The 24,013-nt window shown below is 41.0% G+C and overlaps 1 protein-coding gene across 5 annotated transcripts in view; it reads left to right on the top strand.

The window, feature by feature from the left end:
* ESRRG (estrogen related receptor gamma) overlaps positions 1–24,013 on the top strand; it is a 660,741-nt gene that overhangs the window by 577,559 nt on the left and 59,169 nt on the right. For all 5 annotated transcript variants that reach the window (XM_075863340.1, XM_075863336.1, XM_075863337.1 and 2 more), the window contains one exon: positions 23,355–23,465. In XM_075863340.1, the coding sequence (XP_075719455.1) occupies positions 23,355–23,465 (111 nt within the window). The remainder of the gene's footprint in view (positions 1–23,354; positions 23,466–24,013) is intronic.

The raw sequence follows: 24,013 nt of genomic DNA, 5'->3' as shown, positions 1-24,013 counted from the left end.
TCTGTTGGTATGATAGAAATAATGGGAAATCGTTCAATAAGGTAAACTGTCTGGTCTTGACTTCTGAAGACTAGAATATCCTATCTTCTGTTTGTGTCCTGAGTCTTCTCTATGGCATATTAATTACCCGTCTGTAAGATTGGAGGCAGAGCGATTACCTTTCTATGGTTTAGAAGTTATTACCCTATGAAAATGAGCCTAGGACTTCCCTAGTCATAGTTTTCCTGCTCAAATATCATCATATAGTTTACATTAAAGGACTAAGGGAAACCCTACTTGACATGGAATAGCAGAAAGAATAGCAGTTGTAATATTCTTGCAAGTGGCCGGTCTTCGAATCTACTATGCTAAGCCTATTATGTTAATCACCCTAATTACCGAGTAATGCGCCTTGAGGTGGATCACGCCATGTGTGGTACTATAAAATCTCAGTTATATCAATAATATTTAGAGGGTTAGTGTCATGCATCCCAGCGCTAAAACTGCGTGTCAATGTATTAGACAATGTTTTACATTGTATTTTCTTATGTATTGTATATAGATTGTCTAAAAGAAAGTAAAACTTTCAGAATGAATATAAACTGTGAAAAGATTGGAGGAAAGTTGAAGTTATTCAGTCACATACAGGTCAACATAAAATAATGGTGGCTTGTCCGATAACTCTGCAAAAACTGCAAAGTGCCAGGCGGTTATGATGTTGCTGGAGTAAGACTTGTGCATAGTTTTTGGCTCCGTGTTGTAAAATGTAAAGGAAAATAAAGTAAAGTTGAGGGTGTTAAAGGGGTTCTCCACTACTGGACAACTGATGACCTACCCACCAGATAGGTCATCAGTACATGATCTGTGGGGGTCTGACACCCAGAGCCCGCAGTGTTAAGCCGCTCCGGCTGCCTCCGAGCACCAGATGTACATGCCAGAAGCAGTTGGCTCCAGCCACTGAATAGCGGCCAAGCTGCAGTACTGTTCAAGTGAATAGGAGCAGAGCTGCAGTTCGCGAGCACGGTCGCTATGCTATGTACGGAGCCAACTGCATCCGGCTCTGTAAATCGCATAATGGGCCATAACATCCAATGCCTAGAGGAAGCCGAAGCGGCTTATACCGGTCAGGTATATCGACGATATACCGATTACCTAACCGATGGATAGGTCATCAGCTGTTCAGAGGTGGACAATTCCTCTAAGTTAAGTTAAGTGATACTTTGTGTGGTGTGAATGAGTTGAAATATGATATGACCCGCCAGGTCAAGCAGATCCGTCAAAGCGTTATGGCTTCCTTTCTAAACAGAAGACATGATACAAGTATAAACCCTAGACACTGCCTGTTAACGGGTTTCTTTACTAAAGTAACTTGCACGTCTATGTTCTGAAATATCACATTCGTCTACATAACTCATCAATATACTCTCAACTCAGCGACACAGACAGACCTGACACAAAGTTCTGAACCCTTCTCCGGCAGAACAATAGACCCACCTCTTTGTTTTAATTGAAACTGTAAAAACAGTGTCGTCTTCATACGTGCAGGAGTCACGAAGAGCAGTAATTGATTTGCCTCATTTAATTTTTAATACAATTAACAATAAAGCCGCACATCATGCACTAAGGAGCTGCAAAATAACAATGAAAATGCACACAAAGCGCACAATGGCGCTTACATAAATTAGGATGGCACGGTAAATGTTAGTCACATTAAACACATTGTTTAAAATTAACTTATTACACTCCAAACAAAAGGCTCATTGCGATGATCTATTCTCCTTTTTAAAGTGCACGCTCGCATTGCTATTAAAGAATCTCATCTGCTAGAGTCAGTCTTAAACTATACACTACCGTGAATGATAGTTGACATTAATCGTTCTAATCTTTCCAGGAAAAGGGAATTCATTTCTAACTTCCTGTGGTACTCATCCTAATGAAATATCCGAGTCTTGCTCTTCTATCGCATTTATTTCGGAGTTAAAAACTACATTGAGACACATTACTGTAAAAAAATCAATAGCAAATTCAAAAATAATGACATATTTTTATATGTAGGGAACTAAAAAGCCAAATAATCTGAAATATTTACAAAGTCAGTATGAAGCTGGGGTCTATAATGCAGTCAGTTGTCATATAAAGTCGAGTATCATCAAAAGTACTAATACCGGAGGGGCAACTTGGGCCTCTGGGTGAGTGGTGCCCCTATAGGCCAAAAACATGAAGGGTTCATGTGTCAATAGGCTGATTTGTGCTCATTGGCACTTTTTCTTGTGATGCTAGATATTATTAGTCGTACATATTAACTTGTTAAAACTGGACTGACTTGGGCCTACCGGAGGAGATGAGACGAAGGGCAAAGCAGCTATATAATACAGGCGCATGTCTCCTTGAATTGCACTGTAAACTTTGCTGGACCTCATGGGCTTTCCTGTGGCAGGGGCCCATTATCATGTCAAAACTTGGGCCTATCGAAGTACCCTCTGGTCTTCTAATGTGTCAGTCTGGTCTTGTGCATATAAGACATTTTCTGGTGTTGTCATAGTGTGGTCTAGTAATAGACATAGAGGTTGGTGTTGGCCACCTCGAATAGTCCCTTGTGTATTCCCGATTCTATATTTTCCTTGGTTACTTATTTTTAATTAAATCTAGAACTTCTCTTCCTCTGCAACTTTGAATGACCACTTTCCGCAACGTTTCCTTCTCACAACACATCCCATGGTTTACTTCTCCTCAAGACCCTTGTACGTAGAGCGTTCATCTGTCAGCCAAATGAGTAGAAAGAGGGATACAATCACAGGGGCGTCATTTATGGGCTCAATTGGACATTACATGTGTACAAAAATAAATAAAAAACATGGAAAAAAACGGGTTGAAATAGAGATTGTAAAATTAAAGACAGAGAAGCCCCACCTTTCGACTTAGAAAAACATTTGGCCTCACCAAGGAGTTATTATAATTTGCTGGCCACATTCATTACATACGATCTCCTCATTTCACATACCCTGTGAAACAATTGCGTGCTGACTTTACCCAATGCAATAAACGATCCAGTGTATACAAACCAAGACTGGAACTGGAAGCAGCTGTTGCACATTCTTGCCGACCTCCTTCAGTGGAGTTATTGTATATATCTTTTCAATTAGAACTTGTGTTTGTTTAACATCAATGTGCCATCACTTATGTCTCCATCTGTTCATTTGTGTAAGTCCAACACACACAACACTACATCAAACAGTTGGACTATACGAGATGGAAAAAGATTGAGCTGTAGAATAATGCTGCCGATAGAATGGATACAGTAGAATGTCTCTTTCCGGTCTCCGTGAAGGTCCTCTTCTGAAAGACATCAACCGTTTCATGGTGGTTCGTCACTTGTGTTTTACATGAGTCGGTTTACTCTTTCTCATTTTCATTTATGGTTCTGAGAAGAAATAATACAGTTCTTGTGGGTTCAGCTTGTTTATAGTTGGGTACTTCTTAGAGTATAGATAGACATAGACATTCGGTAATTGTGGTCGAAAGATCTTTCATCTCGCAATAAAGATGTCTTATTCTCCCAATCCTGTTTGGCTTGACCAAATGAGCTTGACATGGAGGAAGATGACATTTTTGGTGACAGAAAAAAGGAGTCGGACAGGAAAAGTCCAACCTGTGTGACCTATTCCACCTTCATCAGACATTTGGCACACATTGACGCTAGACTATCTTCATGATCCATTGACAAATATCAGATTATGGCTGGCTTCACGCGGCTGATATATGGCCACATTTTAATAACCATATTATGACCTCAACACCCAGACCCCCACGTTTCTCCTGAACCATAGGGTTCTGTAGTTATTGAAGATCAGTTCAGAAGAACCTGGAAGAGTCCACTAAAATTAGACTGAATCATATTTTTTGAAGGTACTGAAATAAAACCAAGAATAAAGGGGTTCTCAACCTGAAGTCTATCTTCTCTCCATCGGTTTTGTAGGTGAATACTATTTATTGTTCCCTGTTATCAACCATTATAGGTAGGTGAGTGTTGTGATCCTCAAAGTCTAGAAAATATCTGCCTCCTATGATCACTACCTTATCTAACGTACCTCCAATGACAAGAAGAACCTCCAGAACCGTTTACAAACATATGGAAGATATTAGAAGCTCCTCTTAGAATGGTGCCGCTCCTTTATAAACTGCTGACGTTAGGCTTTGAGCTCCTTTAAATCATGTATACAATGCCCTGTGTAGCACATAGAGTCACTGCTTTACAAATGCATCCTAAACAGCCAAACATGATGCTATAACCTATATCAAGACCTCGGCACTTTATTCTTTTGCCATTTCCTGACATTGGCGTAAAATATTTACAATCCAAATGCGTGCGGTGTTTTTATGTAAGGCTCATCGCATTCTTGAACACATACGCTGACATGTCAGGGATCTCAGAGGATAAATTATGCCCTGCTGTTCTTCAGGAGATTTCAAAGTCTTCACCCAATGTTAAGTGCTACACTTATCCCATAGCATCCAAATACATTCAGTCCATAGTTAAAACTTCTAATGGATTGGCGTCCTGCCAAATGCAACATGCGAGCAACAATACTTTATTTTTTATGGTCTAGATGCTGATTTCCCCGGATTAGTCCATACAGCAGCCTGAAATGACTTTCTATAAGCATTACTAATATCTCATTATTGTGATTAATTTTACCATTTTCTATAGATAAATACACTAATGAGAGGCAGAAAGGATCACTCTGTTCAGGGAACGTATAGATAAGTATAGCCGGAGGCTGAAGCCAAATTATTTTATTTTCCATTCGATTTAGATTTTTAAAGGAGAATATCACTGGTCAAAATTGACTCAAAATTCATAGCTCCACTGATACTTTGATACTTTATTTCAATAGGGAATTTATAAGATCAACCATGTTTACATAACAAATACATTGTTTCATTTTTAAGAGTAACTACTCTGTTCTGTCATGAAAGGCTGAATGGTTGTCACAGCTCCGCCTCTAGTACTAGCATCACTGAACAGAAATTTGATTCTGACCTGTAATATATGATTATGTCAGTAATTCAACTGGCATTAAAATTGGTAATATTTGATTATTTTATTAAACTGATACAACTAGACTGGACGCAGAGATGATTATTTTGGTTTTAGATGAAAAATCCTTTTAAGACCATTACAACAAAAGGTAAATTCTCCACAGCAGGGGATCATGGGTCTTTAACATGCAGAAAGTGTAGACTACCCTAGTCTTTAAAAAGGGTTGACTACTTCACAATTACTTTTTTGTTAAAAGGGTCCTTCAGGTGATCACAGGGTGTCTGTCAAGGATATGGGGTATGTGGACCCACTAGGCCGCTCCGCCATAGTGGAGTAGCAGCTGGCCAAAATATAGTCAATAACAGTCTCTAGGGCAAGAGTACCTGCAAAGATGATTTAGCAGATATGTGGTGTAGCAGAAACGAGGAGTAGCTGACACTTGGCACAGATGACACGTGACGTGGCAGATGACACGTGGCACAGAGGAGGAACTTGACTCCAACACTAGACTTCGCTGAGGAACAAAACACAATTACTGGATACAGGATACAGGATATGGGAACACAGGATACAACTAAGGTACCATTTGAAATAACGAACATGGGTAGACACAACAACGCTCAGGCAAGGAGGAAGGGGAAGAGCCCTTATTATAATACAGGGTGTTGTTGGGATTGGGTAGGGAACATTTACAGGTGTGCACGCTGGCCCTTTAAGGCCGGGGACCTTAGGAAAACACTACACGGCAGTGTGACTGCGTGTGCTGGCCTCTCCATGGAGGGAGATGCCGGCAGGAGTTCAGAGGTCTGCGGCCGCTGGAGGGCAAGAGAAGTCGGCGGTCCGGACATTACAGTGTCTAAGTGGTCAGCTGGAACCCGGGCAAGTGTTGGATTCCCCAGCAGCGCCACCACATGGAAGATGAAGAATTATATAGTGATCATTATAAATTACATATTAATACATATAAACATAATAAAATCTTTTCTTTTAAATGGGTTCTACTTTGTGTTATTTACATTGTATTTTATTCTAGAAAATATTGAAAATGTAAAAATAAAATAGCCATAAAAAGTCGAGTGAAGTGTAATTCTGCCTATTTATCACTAAACCTTCTAATGCTATACATGGGCCCAAATAATCCTATCCATCCGACATCATCCAAGCCCCTCCCTATTACTCTTAATAAAAGATGTCATTTGTGATGTAATGATGAAGGCAGAAAAGGACTGAGTTATAGACCTTAATTATGGTTCACTGGAGCAGTTAATTACAGTTCAATATATCCCGGGTCTGTGTGTGTTAGAGCCACAGATTATAGACTGGCCTCTTGGAAAGCCGGAGGATGTTAATCATTGAGCCATTGATGGTTAGCCTCTCAATTTAAGTCCTGCAACCAGGCAACACGACATGTTACCTCAGTGGAAGAGCCCCAGATAGGGACCTGCACCCTACATCTACAGGCATGTAGCAGAGCTGACTTGGTAAAGCATTACATGCAAGAGAGCTCCTAACTTTTTGGAAAGTCAGAGGCACTTTTATGGTTTATTGTGCAAAAAAAATAATCACATTTTTCATGAATATCTAGACGCTTGAACGATTTTTTTATTTAAATATTAACATTTTTAAGATCCAAACTGCACCAAACCCTAAAATCGTATGCACGTTGGGGTCTTATACACAGTTAGGAACCAGTTTATGGAGCAATATAACATTTGTATTAAACCTTTCATGACCGGGGTCTTGGTTTTTGATGCCCAGAGCAAAATTTCCCATTTTGGAACGCTAGTTTTTGTTTCTTGGTCTACCCAACATTTTATTTTTCTCAGGACTGATAAGGCTTTTGAATTTTACCAATTTTTATTTGATATTTTTTTTATTAAGAGGTCTTATTTAGGGAAAAATGGGTCAAAAATAGGATAATTTTTTTTATTTTTTATTAGGGTAGTCAGTTCAATAAATATTATTTACCCCAAATATGTAACCCCTAATTCTCATGTAAAGATGGTACCAAATATATGTACATCGTCTAACATATGACGCCGCTATAGCGCTACAAGATCAAAGCCCCCATTTTAGTACTAGCTGACTGCTCTCAAGGAGCCGTCCAGACAATGAAATATTCTCCAGTTCCTTATCACGCACTCCAGTTCCTTATAACAGAACTAGTTGATGGCGTTATGTGCAGAAGCGAGCGGTGCCATCAAACCGAGCGCGTAAAATGGTGAGGACTATGCCAGTAGCCCTTGGAATGCAAATCTATTTACCAGGTCAAATAGAGGGACAAAGGGACCTGGTCTAGAGTAGGGACTGTCCTTCCAAAGGAAGGACACTTGGGAGGTATGCATACAGTCCTATGTAAAACCACAGATGGCAAGCCTGGTGACAAAGTCAGCACTGCTACATGTGCAAAACTCACCCGACTCACCCTCACCCGACAGGCTCCATCTGTATCCTGAATGTTAACTAATGCTGGAACTACAACACAATAGGCGAACGCGGCCTTCCTGACGAGTAAACACAGGTTAGCGCAGTAGCTTATTGAGTGCTTGATTCATAAAGGAATGCGCCTTCATAAAAATCACTCTGCTGTGCATCCCTCGCTAGGGATTTAGGGGATATATATTGAACATTGAATTGGAAAACAACTGTAGTTGAATTGCATTACAATGTGGTGATATATGGCCAGCCAGACACAAGATTCTTCCCCACAGGTTAGACGCTTGTAAAGAGAGAAGATACTCGGAAGTCAGCCCGTGGAATTACATAGCTGGAAAGGTCAATGCGGAACGTATAGCGAGCCGCTATTATTTACACGTATAAGGGACATGGAAAGGGAGCAGTATAATTTTACAGGGATTCTGGAAATTGCTGCAGATAGAATCTGAATTCTGATGCAGTAGAGCGGAGTTTGTTCACATAGCGGAGATATATTTGCCAGTTGGAACAGCTCATCTGTTATCTATGGGTTTCCAATGGGCTGCAGGGAAACTATGCATTATCCTAATTATCCGAGTTATCAAGATGAACAAACGAAGAGATATTCTTAAAATTGTTTTGAATGACATGTCAATAGGACGATCCGTAAACCGTGCGGTCCTTGACGCGCATTCATGTTAATGGTGATTGACTGCGCATGTGCGACCATGGATGTTGGGACCCAAACCAGCCCATTTTCAGAATTCGATCACAGGGACCCCACTGTCTTAAAATACTTAAGTGGCATAACCCTTTTATATGACAAAATGATGTCTCATACTATGTCAAAAAAATGATAGTAGTAGTAATAATAACAAAAAATATTTTTTATTATTATTTATAATTAATATTTTATATTTATTATTAAATGTTGTAAAAAAAAAATCTATTTCATATTATATAATGATTATATGATCAGGAATAATGTATAATAATAATAATAATAATAATAATAATAATAATAATAATAATCTAATAATAGAAATAATAAAAAAATCTAAAAATAATAATAAAAAAAATAAATAAATAATAATCTCAGATAATTAAAATAATACTACTAGTAATAAAAATAGCAATAATAATATTAGCAATCCTAATAATGTTCATCATCATCATTATCAAAATACAATTAATATTATCAAATAATACAAATAAAAATGATAAAATAGCAATAATAATAATTATTATTATTATTATTATTACAAATACACCAAAGTATAGGGAAATATTTTTTCATTCCTTTCCCATTTCTTGATGCATTTATCTATATTACATCCCCATCTGACATGCATAGTGTTTCTGTACGCTCTTTTGTGAACTGGCTTCTCCGCAGGCAATAATATCACAGACCAAGACAATAGCAGAGTAAAAATAATCACAGCTGATTGAACAGTAAAAAAAAGGCAATGAGCAAACAATACAGCAACATAGAGAAAAGAAAAACAGATTAGCTCATGAAAAAAAAAAAAAAATCCTCCAGGATGTATTCTGTAATAGATACTTTCCCCATGGTATTGTCCTGGATCTGATTAAAATACAATTTGATGGCATTTCATGGCAGGTATTGATATTGAAACAATCACGCAATTTCAGAAAGTAATTATAATGCAGAGTATTACATTGACCCGGAGCGGGTCCACAACATATTAGCCTCTTTAGAACAATAAGCATTGGATAGGAGAGGATGCTTTATCTTTGGAGCTGATGGAGATACGTGCGCTCAGTGGGCTGACCACTCTCCGGACGTACACAGGGCAGAGATAACCTGATTTAAGGAGTGCTATCAGTAATGCAATATCACTAATAAACCTTCCATTAATCATAAAAAACTATTAGCTTGGGAACAGATGCACGAGGTGTAAGACGGATAGAATGTCACTTCGGTCCACAGTGATGGCATTACAAAAGAAATGAGGGTGGAAACATGGGGGGTTTCCCAGTAGATCAGCCTCTCTTCACGGACTGTAAATGCATTGTTGGACGGCTTCGGTTACAGCCGGGCTGGTGTAGATTAACAGCACGTGATATATTACATGATCATCACTTTTACAACATATGAGATGTCTCGCAGCCGGGGGATCTTGCTACGCCCTACGGAATTAAAATACATTACGGTTCAGCAATAAATAACACAGCGACACATGCCATTTAATAAGAAGGGACAAATCTGTATGTTCACAAGGAAGAGAAGGAAAACAGGACTTGCAGATTCGTACCTGTCGTTTTTGAAAATTTTTGGAATTCTAGTATCGGTAGTTATAGAAGAAAAACTGCAATAAAACTTGTCATCTCATTTCTCTATTAAAGGTACGGGATCACGTGTGTTCTAGAAGGTGTAGCTGGGGGGGCGGTGGAGCATGCCGGTGCCAGCGGGGGTGCCAACAAATCCTCAGCCTTGGCCAGGGTATTTAAATACAGGGCTGGGGCTGTGATTTTAATATTTGCCCCTGGTGAAGGAAAGCCTGGCTACGTCACTTAAGAAGGGAGGGCTTTCCAACTATAATATTTTGTCAATTTTAGGGCCGGACATTACATATGTGCAGCCTTAAGCAAGGGTGCCCATGGTGGGGGATTTTCTGGAGAGTCATGAATCAGGTGGTCTGGGGTCACTTAAGACCAAAGAGCTTCTTAAGTAGGTGGAGATGTGGTGGCACACAGTATATCACTAGCTGCACACTATGCTTCATGGAGGTAAATGAACTTAATGTTATACAGATCCCATACATTGTGATGTATATGACGTATCACATACATGGCACATGTCATAGCAGTTGGGTGGATGGCCAAGGTAAATTTTTGCAATGAAGCCGGAGCATCAGGCCACCATGATTATATCTATTCTAAAGGATGCTATGGGGCAACTAAAAAAGGCAATAGAGTCAATGTCTACAACGCATAAATTGGCTTTGAATGACATGTAATTTTGCTTTTCTATATTACGACATTGTCCTCATCCGGAGCGGTACAACTTTTTATGATTTAGTCCAATGTTGTTTTCCTAAGTCCCTTCGTTGTGACCTGTTTTCGTATAGACAACCTTTACAGGGAAGTAACTTGAAGCTCCAGGGCCCAATGAAACATCTGTAACAGGTCCCCCCACTACTGTCCATGGGCCATTTATAATACTGGTGTCTTTTTATGTGGCAGAGGGACCCTTTGGGCCCCATCATGCACCAGGGCCCAGGTGTGACTGCTACCTTTGCACCCCTGTACAGTAGTTACATCCCTGCAGCTCTGGCAACAATGGAGGGGACATCCCCAAAGTCCAAGAAACATTGGGAGGGATTCATTAGGTAGAATACCAGCGCCGAAAATTACCGTAATATCATCCAACCATGTTAAGCTTTGAGTTTGGCTACAGCTCTGGATTAGAGGCAGGAAAGGACCTGGATATATGAACCTGTGTTATAAGACACTTAGGAAGACACTTAAAGGAATACTCCAGGCAAACTTATGCACTGTGTTATGCCTAATGCAGGTTCTTAGGGGGCGGAGCCTGACTCAAAGATTGTTTCTTTTGTGATCTTGAAATATTTGTACAATGTATCGCCCCCCTGGATTGTTCCTTTAACTGCCATGCCTGAGGATTGCATCCGGCTGAGGAACCTAAGGGCCACTTCAGGACATTGGCCTTCAGGAACTGCCCGGAAACGTACTTTGAAGCTCTTGGGCCACAATGCAAAGTATTTTATATGACTTATAGTACTGGTCTCCTCATATGAAATAGATGGACTTTTTAGGTTCCCTCAGGAAACAGAACCCAGGTGTTAGTATTCCTCTACAGTTGCCCCACTGGTCTAATGCCCTAATGGTGAGTCCATCACTGCTCCCCCAAGGCAAATACAATAATATCATATAAAAAAATGCTCAGCATGCAATCACCTAAAATATTTTTAGTGACTATACCGCCATACAGCTATAAGGTAGATATAGTGATAAAATTCCACTCTATAGATATGTTTAATAGGGGTTGTCCACCCACGGACAGCTCATAACCTATCCACAGGATAGGTCATCAGTATATGATCGGTGATGCTCCGACTACAGCATGGTGGCCATGCTGCAGAACAGCAACTCGAATAGGAGCAGAACTGTAGTACTGCAGCACGGCCACTATTCCGTGACCGGAGCCATCTGCTATCGGCATGGACATCCGGTGCCCGGGGGCAGCCAGAGCAGCAGATCGGTGCGGGGACCATGTTTCGGACCCTCACCAATCATATACTGATAACCTATCTTGTGGGTACGTCATCAGTTGTCCGTGCGTGGGCAACCCCTTTAAGTATTTCTTGAAGGCCTGGAAAGTAACGCTCAAGAATGCTAATTTTCTTGCAATATCCTTATCCGTACTACATCTTGAAATATTCATGCACAGTAGGGGTTCTCTCCTGTTGACATACACATTATACAGACAACATAGGAGGACTATTTAGGAGCGAGGAACAAGGCATAACATGCTTAGTAGAGATGTCTTACATCTAGAATAAGGGTTTCCATCTCGGAAGAGATTAACTGTATCAGAGAGATGTTCCCTGCTGTCATATTTGGCTTCCTCGTACATTCTTAGAATAAGTGAGCTCTTTATTAAACCATCTTATGTTACTCAATGTTTCAGGCTACAGAAACCCAGAACTCATATCAATTTCTGATGCAGACTTATTTAAGGCAAAGTCATGAAATACTTGAGTCTTTGCTAAGGCCGCGGCGCTGTCATCTGCCTGGTACAATACATGGATTCATACCTACAATGGAAATCTAAGTCGTCTTGATCTTTTATCAAAGCAGGTTAATAAAAATATCACACAGATCATAACGTGTTCAGCAGACATGAACAATACACATACGTTTTCAGTATTGCGTGATATAATTATTAATACGTGGTGGGACACGTGGCCTTGTAGAGCTGCTCGATTATTCCCACTGCGTTGCACCCTAATATTATGTGTAACTAGGTGGAATTCAAGAATTAACCCTAGAGAGGCTGAAATGGCTCATTATGTAAGATTATAATTATTTATCTTGTCTTCATTAGTGTGCAAGGCATAATAGTTCATACCTTAAAGGGGCGGCCAATCCCTTTTTGTTAGATGGGTCCCTCAATGATAAGCTGATCACAGGGTATATCGCTGCTGAAAACGCTAGCGATCAGCTGTGATCTGCGTGGGAACTCGGTAGCAAGTGTTCAATTTTCCTGCAGCGCCGCCACAGGGGAAATTAAGTATTACACAGTTCCCATTGCAGTTAATGAGCTGCCCATATTCTATACGGAAACGTTGGGTCCCCCAAAGTTAGAGACGCTCTTCGTAACTGCTCTCTGTTGTGGCTACTAGATGGGGGTCCCGAGTGGGGGATTCTCTATTTAAAAGGGTTTGTCTCATCAATATGCCCTTACTATGGACAGGGATCATCCTTATGTCATAGAAGTGAGTCCCCCTTTCAGGACCCAGCTCGGAGAGCCAGATCAGAGAGGTGCAGAGCATAGAGGGCTCCCAATCTTGCAGACCCGGCCTGTCCATGTATTATATGAATAACCATTTATTTGCATAGTCCCCATGTATTACTGACTGGCCACAAATTCCCTCGGTGATAACAGCTGAATACCATGGGTCAGACTTGCGTCAATCAACCACCTTCATTTTCTGAGGGGGTTGTCATGATGAGAAAAGCCCTATAACTCACAATTGCCTTATAGAATTGAACATGGGGTCGCACATGGAAGTTGACAGCTTAGATTAGCCCCAATGAGAAACATTGAACCCATTGAATAGCATTGCCTATGTCTTGTATTCAACAAATAATACTGTAAGCTCATCATGACCGAAACAGTTGCTGCAGAACATCTTCACGATGTGCAGCAGTCAGTCATTATTTATTTATTTGGTATCCATCCTCCGTAACTTATGAAATCATTATAATCAATGAAGCCATTAAGTCTCTGAGAAACCACTTCTATCAGCCCTAAGGCACGGCCCTGGGGTTACATGTTTATTTGTAAAGCTCCAGAAATTTGTTAGGCTACTTTTTGAAAATCCCAAATTATTTTTAGATAAAATGCAAAAGGAAATTGCTATTTCAACGTATGGAAAAAAAATTACATTTAGCGTGCTTTCCTGCAGTGAACCTTAGAGATCTGTTCAGGGTAGGGAGAACGGAACAGCTGTCAATTGATGGCTGTTCCATGATCTGTGATTGGTGGAGGAGTTCTCCACACATCTGTGTGTTATACCTTGACTCACCAGGTGGAAGCATCTGTTCCCTGGCCTTTTTCCTATTATGGGCCATTCAGAGCATAGGTCACGAGTGCACAGACCCTACAGTACAGCATCTTCACAGCATCTAGCCATCAAAAACTAATGTCTATGGACCAGTCCCCTCTACTTCACCCTTATGTCCTATATTTTAAATTAATAATATAATAAGTTTTGTGTATACAGGTCATATGCAGACCTATGTGTCTCCATGGTTACAGAATACAAACCAACCTAGTGTATAACATAATCCTGCAGTCATGTGTTACTCCTTTCCCTCTGCCGCTTCTTCCTGGTAAGGGAGTAATACATTACTGTAGGATCAGACTATGCACAGGGTTTGTTTGTCATCTGTTGCCATGGAGACACAACAATCTGCATAGCAGCTGTATACACAAAACGATAGGAGATTATTAATCAAGATTACTTAGAAAGTTGCTGAATATTTTATTTTCGATGTATTGCAGGCATGCTTTAAGATTTTTACATGCTTTCCTACACAATGTTGTAAATTCTTAGGGTCAACTGATTTTCAAGCAGAAATCGCGTCTGAATCGGAGTAAAAAAAAGTGGGAAAAAAAGTGGCATGTTCTTTCTTGCCACGGTTTTTGCCTCTGATCTGCCATTGTAATCAATGAGAGGCAGAAAATAACTGCGGCACTAGTTTCTGAGCATTTTTTTTTTTGCCAAGTTTTTTTTGCTTGAGGTCGTTGCATTAGATTAAATGGCCACGGGCAAAAACGCTGCAAAAAAATGCATAATAAAAGGCATCAAAACAGCGCTGTCAGTTCAAAATCTGCCTACAAAAAAACCTGTGTGTGAACAGGGCCTTAGGCAACCATCGCAGTTCCTTTACAATACGATGACCCAAAGTTATTAGGGTCCGTCAGGCGCCAGTGGTATCCGTGATATGACGGATCCGGCACTACGCAATGAAGAATTGAACAGCACCTTATACTCAACCTTCAAGCCCATGGGTGGTCAACATGCTCCGGTATATCTCCGAGGAGCTCGGCTGCTGTACAGACTGTCAATAAGTTACTATCATACACTGAATCTCTTCTGCACTGAGAGAATTCCCAAAAGCCATGGCTCATGTTTTCCCTACCATCTGCATCAGGAGGAGTAATAAAATGCTCACTCCTTGTCAGCATCACTTTATAGATAGCTTTTTAAAAATAATGAGCTATTGGATATTGTAACGCTCTGGGCTGTCTTGCTAGACTCATTTATTCTTATTCTGCCTTTGTCAGAATCATTGAGAGAAGACATTGAATTATAAGATGTCACTTGTAGAAAATGGCAGATTCTACGTGTGTGATGTACATTTCTGGCGTGTAGCCCTCGCTGCTTTGTTCATTATGGCATTTGCGTTATTAATATTGTCTTCTATCAAGACGTGATGTCAGGGCGCTATATTACTTTGTGTTGCTGTCTCTTGGGACAGCGGATAGAACTATCCCGCAACGTTTATGCGATTGATATATGTATATGATGAGTATTTCATCGCCATATTGGAAAATCGCCAATATTATATTACGGAACTATGTTACATCTTTATGGCACAGACCATTCTGCTTTATCTTCTGGCGTTTACTTATACATTGAGTAAGGCCTAATTCACACAAGCTTATTTCATGTCCGTGTTACGCGCGTGAAAATAACGCACGTCACACGGACCTATGCAAGTCACTGCCTGTCCTGTACTTGTGCGTTTTTTTGCGCATCACACACCCATTGAAGTCAATGGGTGCGTGAAAATCACGGACAGCACACGGACGCACATCCGTGTGCTGTGCGTGATTCACGCAACAGTTGCTAAAGAAATGATTTTTACAAAGAAAATCACCTCCTTTCGTTTATTTTGCTGACGCGAAACGCGTGACATACTGATGACATACGCTCGTAAAGAACGCAGACCCGCACCATACGCTGATGTCACACGGAACTGCAACGCAGGAAAAACGCGGCGTTTTTTACGCGCGTAAAACGGACACGTTCATGTGAATTATGCCTTATACTGCGATACGACACTTGTCTGCTCTACAGATACAATTGTAACGTGTGCTCGGAGCTGAGCTGTGTGGTATCAAAGAGCAGGAAAAGGAACGAATGCTTATAGATTAGTGAAAAACATGGCAGACATTAGAAAGATAATAAATCTATCGTAAAAAAAAGATTTAGCAAGACTCCTGTATAGATGTGACATTGAAATGAAATGGCAATCGTGTAATTACAAATATTGCAACAATGTTGCGACACTAGAAAACAATTTCCGGTTTTATGTAAATAAATAATAAAGGGGTTTTCCAGTAAGGCGATGTTCACACCTGCGCTCGTCATTCCATTCTGCTCCATCAGAGGAGCAGAACAAGGGAATAACCGGAAGCGCCAGTTTCGTTGCACCACAGACACCATCGGCGGTCAACGGAACACAATTGACTTTAATGGATTCCGTCGGCTTTCCGTCAAGGTGTCCGTGGTTTTCCCAGGTAGAATAGTGCCGCATGCTGTGTTATTGTTTCCGGTAATCTCGGGGGGATCGGTGACGGAGGCGCCTAGCGGAGTCTCCAACGCAGGAGTAAATCGGTTCTACGAAGAAATTGATCCCTTGCCTCAAGATAGGGCATCAATATGGGATCGTTGGGGGTCCGACTCTCGGCACCCCCGCCGATAAGCTCTATTGAAGGGGCCGCGGCGCGCGCGCTGCTCCCCTTCATTCCCTGCCTGCTCCGTACTGTAAATCAACAACACACTTGCTACAACTGGGGATAGACCACACATTTTTTCTAACTGGAAAACCCCTTTAAACATTTCATAATAAGTAGTTCTGACAGTTTCAATATGATGTGTGTTTGAATTCAGCACCATTTGCAAGATCTCTGCTTGCTATTAATGAAAGGAAATATTGTTATTTGCATCCAGAGGCTGAAAACCTGTTGTACAGACCTAACACTTATTACAGCTGAGCATTTGCTACAATTGTATCCAGTTTAGACAATCGCCTTCGGACTTAATAGCCTGCACTCCAGACTGATACATTTTATCTGCACTGATACATTATAACAAACTATCAGGACGGCAGAGACATTCGTGTTATGTCGGCTCACAGAGCATTGTCTACACTGGATACAATTGCAGTCAACTCTCAGCTGTTTAGGTTTTCAGTCTGGATGTAAAAGTAATGTTCCCATTAATTGACAACAAACAGAGTTCTTGCAATTTGTGAGGCATTGCAAGACAAAAGTCTATAGGAGTTTTTATACCCGATTCCCATTTTATTGTAGGAATTAGTTACAGGTCAAAGTAATAGCAGAGATTTCTTCTTAGCGAAGGAAACGCAAGGTAGAAACGCGCCATTCAGGGTGGTTCATGTTATTTTAAGTTGCGTCTTAAAAATAACATTTGGCTTAGTACCTTGGCCCTATAGCATGTCCTCAAGAAACCTCAAGTTGTCAGTGCTATTGAATACGTGCCGAGAAGCCATTCTGAAATAGGGGAGGGAGAAATGCATTCTGGGACTTTAAAATAAAGAACTGCTATAGGAGTAGAATAGAGAAAAATCGAAAGTAAATAAATAATGTAAAGCAACTAAAGGACGGAAAATATTCCTGGATTTCTTTCCCTATTATAACATATATATATACTGACAGAGGACAAAAAGACACACTTTTGGCCTCCATTCGGCTAGTGGAACCACATGGACACCTTTAGTGCGTACGTCGGGATCTTTCTTGGCGTATACAGTAAACGTAGGGAAAAAATGTGATGTGAACAGATGCCTGAGATGTGAGAACTACTGGGTTAGGCCGAATTTAGACGAACGTAGGGAACGTCTGTGTGATGTCCGTCACACGGACGCATGTATTTCAATGGGGCTGTTCACACGGTCGTTGTTTCAATGGAGCATGTGAAGGATCCGTTGAAAAATAGAAATGTCCTATTTTGTTCCGTTTTCACGGATTCCTCCATAGACTCAAGTCAAGTGAAAACGGAACCCGCACAGGGGCACCTCGGACGTGAAAAACGTCACGTTCGTGTGAATCTGGCCTGAGGATGAGATTTCAGCTTTTGGCTACATGCGCTCGACTGTTGTTTTCGTCAGGGTGCTATATGTTTTTTTAACGGATCGGACACTAACCCATTAGTTTCTGTGGCCCATGCACACTACCCTATTTTCCACAGATCCATGTGGGACCGGGCCGCCACAAAACTCAGAGCAGGTCCTATTTCTGTCCGTGTTTGTGGATCGGTCTCACTCATTCAAGTCTATGGCGACATGGAAACCACGGACGGCACACAGATGACATCCGTGTGCTGTCCGTGTTTTGGGGATGAGTTGCTAGGCGACTGGGAATTTACCATTCAGCAGAGTTCTACCCCACACAGAAGAGGAAATAGCGCCAGAGAGATCATGTGACCTTCTAAGGGGGTTGGGACAAACTATTGACATTTCCTGTCTTCCGTTTTTTTTTTTTTTTCTTGGATCTGTGAATACGGATGACATACGAATGGCATAGGGACCGTGTTTTGTTTGCGGATGTACGGAACGGATGCGGATGTCACACTGATGACACGGACCGTAAAAAACGGACGACGGATCCGTTGTTTACGGGGCGCAAACTACAAACGGTCGCGTGCGGATACCCTTTGGATGTGAACTAGAATGTTTACGTTCACTCACAGCAAGCAGATATATTAAAAATGTTGAGGAACAGGAACACAAAGTATATTAGAAAGTTTGAGAATATTTAATTCTATAATTAATTAGACTTAGGAAACACGATACGTATGATAGCCATAATATAGTGATAATAAATCCCCCCCTCCCCCGTTTCATTATTTCGTAACCACAATCGGATGTGGAAAGATGTTTTGTCTGGTTATGAAGAATAGACAGAAAAGACGGGGTGGAGCTTTACCCAGCGTCTAATGGACTGTCTGCCCCTGCCGTCCATGCACTCCGGGGTCTCATTTCTCCTGAGTGCGGCACTTTTGCCCCTGATCCGCTGTAAATTGATACGAGCGGCTGCCAGACAAGTTACTTTATCCGATGTCAATGGGAAACTATAAAAAGATGCCACTTTGGTTCAACAAAATGATTTTGCGTGGCAGGATTAAAAATAGAAATTCAATGCGCAATTACAAGTCACCTTAAATTAACCAGAGTCTTAATATAGCAGCCGGGACACATCACAGCCGCGGTGTCATCTACTGAAGGTCTGCAGGAAGAAGCGTCGTCACCATCCCTGGCCTAGAAGTGGCACCGATGGGAGCTGTCAGGGCTCGCACAGATGCAATTTACAGGGCTGTGTTCACGCAGGGCAGATACGATGCGTAAAATTACATAACGTATCCGCCCTGGTCACCGCAGGGAATTCCGGCCAAAAAAACGCACCCAATTGTGGTGCTGTTTTTTGGGTTGAATGTCGACTGCAAAACTGCACGTAAAAAAAAAAAGTTTCATACTTACATAGCCATGGCGACGCGTCCCTCTGCCGTCCTGCAGCCCCGCTTCCTGGGATGACGTTTCATCCCATGTGACCTCTGCGGCCGGTGTTTGGCTGAAATGGTCGCATGGGCTGAAACGTCATCCCAGGAAGTCGGCCTGGACGCAAAAGCACAGAATCGCAGCTTTTCCGCAGAGATTATGCAAATAACAATTGACATGCTGCGAATTGAAAAAAACGCACTGTAGGTCAATTTCTGAGAGTTTTTGCCGCTCATCATTTACGCAGCGTTCGGATGACATTTGTTCATATCTCATCCACTTTGCTGCTACTTTATTATGCTGTCGATTTTCTGCAGGGGAATACATTGCGGAAAATCTGAAGTATTTACGCTACGTGTGAACCCGGCCACAGAGTTCTTGTTGTCAGAAATTATTTGTAGAAGTTTTTCTAAGCCTCCCGAAGATGAGAGCCTGAAAATTTCCACCACTGGGTCTATAATGTACATTATATCTGCATATAGAGACTCAAGTGCAAGACCTGCACCAAAAACCTCCAACCCCCATGCCATATACACTACTACTGTCCTCTTGTGTGGGCCCATGGACCCTCTAATACACCAGAGCCAAAATGTGATTTCTGGACAACCTGCCATAGACCTTCAGGTGACAGGCACAGATATAATCTCGTAACCCATCAGGCTCTACAGAGATTCCACACCATTCTATTAAAAAAGTTGCAGCCATCCAACAGGACAACCCAAAACGGTGGCTGCTTGTTGGACTGTTTTAATGTTGCGTCTACCATTAGGGTCATAGCTTAGAAGAGATCATAGAAGACTCCTGGTGGCCCAACCTTGGCCACAGACATTAGATGAGGCCAAACTTGACAGATCTACTTACCCTCTCAGAGCAGAAACTGGCGTTTATAGAAGGACTCCACCTACAAATAAGATTATTGGTGACCTAAAAACAGTTGGCCTGAGGATAATTGGAATTAATGATTCAGGGATTGATGGATGATGACTAGAGATGAGCAGATTATCTTTTCCATTGACTCTCCAGAATTCAGGTGACTTGTGTTCACGCACGGGTTGTTGTAGACTCCTGAATGGCCCTGGGTAGATGTTGATAGTGGAGCTGGGCATGTATCACTGCAGACCTAATATATGTGTCATTCATGGCTCTAAGTTACTGTACTGGCATCATAATTGAAAAATAAATTGTCGAAAGCGATTGGAGATTTGTTTTTCAGATATTGAGCTCCAAATCTTTTACATTGACATCAAATAAAATATTAAGTGCTAGATTTCTGAAGCCACCACTAGAGGGAGCTTATGAGCTTACTGCATACTGGTATAGTATAAACAGTCTGCAGTTAGCTCCCTCTAGTGGTGACTGCAGGCAGCCAGAATTTTATCATTTAACTCTGTCTATGCAGGGATTTAGAGCTCTGTATAAGAAAAACGAAGCTGATACCACAATAAAGATATATGAAGACATTAATCAGCACACAATTTTGGACTTATTTAGAAAGAGAATAAAAGTTTTTAATGGTGGATCTCCACTTTAAGGAGAGGCTTTAGAGTAGAAAGTGAAATGCCAATTTAGCCTAAAAAGCTGAACTTTCCCCCTTTTGAAAACAGATTTTACATGAAATACACACAGACATCCTTACACAGTCACCTTGTTTTACCCTGTGCTAAAATCATCCTGAATAAACGTCAGCCAGCGAATCCTCGCCGAGCAAGCGGAGATATAATAGTTACAAATGAGGAAGATGAATTCCCGTATTAAATAAGTAATTCCCCCATATATTAATAATATAATTGTATAAGGAATGGTATTAACAACCCCGGCCTGATGATGATATGGGCACCGACCGGCCTCTCTTAGGAAATGTCAGGAAGTCAGAATATAAAGAAGAGGTCTGGGATTTTTGATCAGGTCATATTCATCATTGGGGGGGGGGGCACTTTGTATTCAGGGGACTCCATTTATGCACCGATTCTTGTGTGAAGCAAATAAAATGATTGATTAGAATAGATTTATATTATTTAAATTTCGGCTGCAGTCCCATTACTATTTGATTAAACACACTGCTTTCCTGCGCTATCCATCTTTTTGCATCTATGAAATCGAGCACAAAATAGGCGGGATGATGGCACCTGAATTATGCAGAGTTCATTTTCTCCTCATTGCTATTAAAATGCTGGGCAGCTTTTCGGAGTTCTACTTTTCATCTAGTGATTTGCAACAAATATCCCCTTTGGATCCTCTTCTTGCAAAGCATCATTTCATGTCTCTTTTAAATATAGTTTGGAATCCCGGATCGGTAATTGATTTCTCTCGGCTTGCGGCTGATGATCAATGTGTCCCATTTAACAGAGCAACAAAGTGCAGCTTTATTCCAAAACTATTGTTCACCATGTGTATCTGCATTGCAGTGCTCTAGAAGTAACAACAGTCTGCAGACAAATCATTCATATACTAATCCAATAAAGTCGATTTCACGCTGCATACTCTTCATATAGGGGTCATGTCTTTAATATATTTTTCTTTTAAGTAAATGACTAGACAGATGGAAACCGAGTACAGTAAAGGATATTTACACTTTTGCACTAGTCTTGAAAAAAAAATCCTTATTTTGTGTTTACAGCTAATATGCAGAGCTATGCGTCTCCATAGTTACAGACTACAGACAGAATCATTCTGTAGTCATGTGTTATTACTCCCTCCCAACTGCCTTATTTTCTAGTGTGTAGGTTACAAGATTGGGGAGAGTACAGAGAGAGTGGAGTAACGCATGACTAGATGATCATGGGATTGCATACGAGCTGCAGACATTATACGGTAGGATTGTTTTTTAAGCAAGGTGATTTTAGGCAAGTTAATTAATTTTTTATTTTAAAAGGATTGGAAGAGCGACTGAAGATCTTTTACTAGTTTAGTAATGCCCAATCTCCTAGCTGATCTAATAGGCGCTGTCGCACTGATAATGATAGTGAAAATTGTGTCCCAAAAAGTTTATTATTTTAAAAGTTATGAGCTTTTTTTCTAAATATGCAACGGCAGCTATACTAGACAAGTGGGCGTCACCAACAGAGATTCTCCGGAGGTGGAGCCTCCTCAGAGCCTCTGACGCTGTCCAATCAGCATGAAGCTGCTTCACACAGTGTGAGAGACTGAGGCTGAAGGGAGGGGATCACTTCAAATAGCCATATCTCCGGCTGTGGACCACCTAGAACAGCGGTGCTGGTGTCATATGAAAGATGAGATTCTAATATAGCAGTTCTAGCTGTGAAACATCCAGAGATATCACCAGTTGAAAACACAGTTGGGAATGGAAGCTGTATACTATATGATCACACTATATTGCTGGGCAGGGAAGGAGGAGAAGCCGTATGCTGATTGGACAGCGTCATACAGAAAACATTACTTTGGCCCAGAGAGAAAAGAGTCATTTGGCAAGAATAGCCACATTAGCATATTTAGAAAAATGCTCATAACTTTGCAAATAATAAATGTTTTTGGAAAAAAATTACACTGTCATCAACATCATATCGCCTATTAGAATATTAGATTAGTTATATGTATATAATCTGATTAATAGGGCTAAAATAGGAAAGTATGGTTTAAAAGGGATTCCAGGATTATTAAAGGAGTATAGTTTTTTTTCGTGTCCGTGTCCGTGTCTCGCGTTGAAGCACATGAATAAGATTGGCGCACATCATTCTTCTAATCCTGGACAACCACTTAAAGAACTGCAAAGCCTCCTTGCCCCTTTTGCCGTCAAGAAAGAGCAAATTTGACCTAGAACTTAAGTGCTGAGTAATCTGAGGCAGACTGGTTGCTATGGACGTGCTACCTGGCAACCCCATATAAAAGCTGTAACAGTTTAATCAGTGTTTCCCTAGCAACCAGTCTGTCTCCAATCACTCAGCTTTCCAGTTCAAACCTATATTCGGACTGTACTGACACCAGGGAAGCGGCAGGGGGCAGCAATCATGTCATTACTAGTCATAGCCTGCATTACTAATCAGATTTTTCTAAAAATAAATTCTGGTGGAAAAATTAAAACTTTCAATGAGCTTTTTCTATCTTTCTGTACAATGTATATTTAAGCAGTGAGTTTTCATGTACATTCTCTGATGTTTTCCAGGGGTACGTCTTGACAGAGTTCGTGGAGGCCGACAGAAGTACAAGCGCAGAATAGATGCGGAGAACAGCCCGTACCTGAACCCTCAACTTGTCCAACCAGCCAAAAAGCCATGTAAGTAACTGGAAATAAAAGTCCTGTTGGAGCATATGGGCGTCACATAGGGGGTCCTGGCAGCAGGAACCTCCACATTAAGTGCATCGCTGAGTAACCCATATTATAGGAAGCTGTTATCCAAAGTGGGCACCCCCTATAAGTTTCTTGCTGGACCCTAAAATTCTGCAGGTGAGCAATGGATCAGGTCGGTTCAAGTCCAACCAGTTGAATCCTGATGGGAGATGTTGGTGAATTGTCTTTAGGCCAATAGCTGAAATCAGTGGGTCCGCCAATAAAAATCTCATGTATATGGCCAAGTTTAGCCAGGAGGGTATTGCAGCCAGAGAGCTCTAGTGCTGGTCAATTTCAAAGAAAACAATAGAGACCAGTAAAATTGATCATATGGTAATAAACTCTGCAAAACTAAGATCACACTTTTACAATTTATATATATTTTTTAAAGATTTGGGTATAAGCGACAGGCTTTTTGCTTACACTAATTGCAACAGAGACATCTGCAGGCTAAACAAGGTACTGCAAGTATCCAAGGTATGACACTGTATTTT

The sequence above is a fragment of the Rhinoderma darwinii genome, chromosome 4, assembly GCF_050947455.1.
Source record: "Rhinoderma darwinii isolate aRhiDar2 chromosome 4, aRhiDar2.hap1, whole genome shotgun sequence".
NCBI lineage: Eukaryota > Metazoa > Chordata > Amphibia > Anura > Rhinodermatidae > Rhinoderma > Rhinoderma darwinii.
Note: the sequence above shows the minus strand (reverse complement) of the source record. Positions and strands in the feature narration are given on the sequence as shown.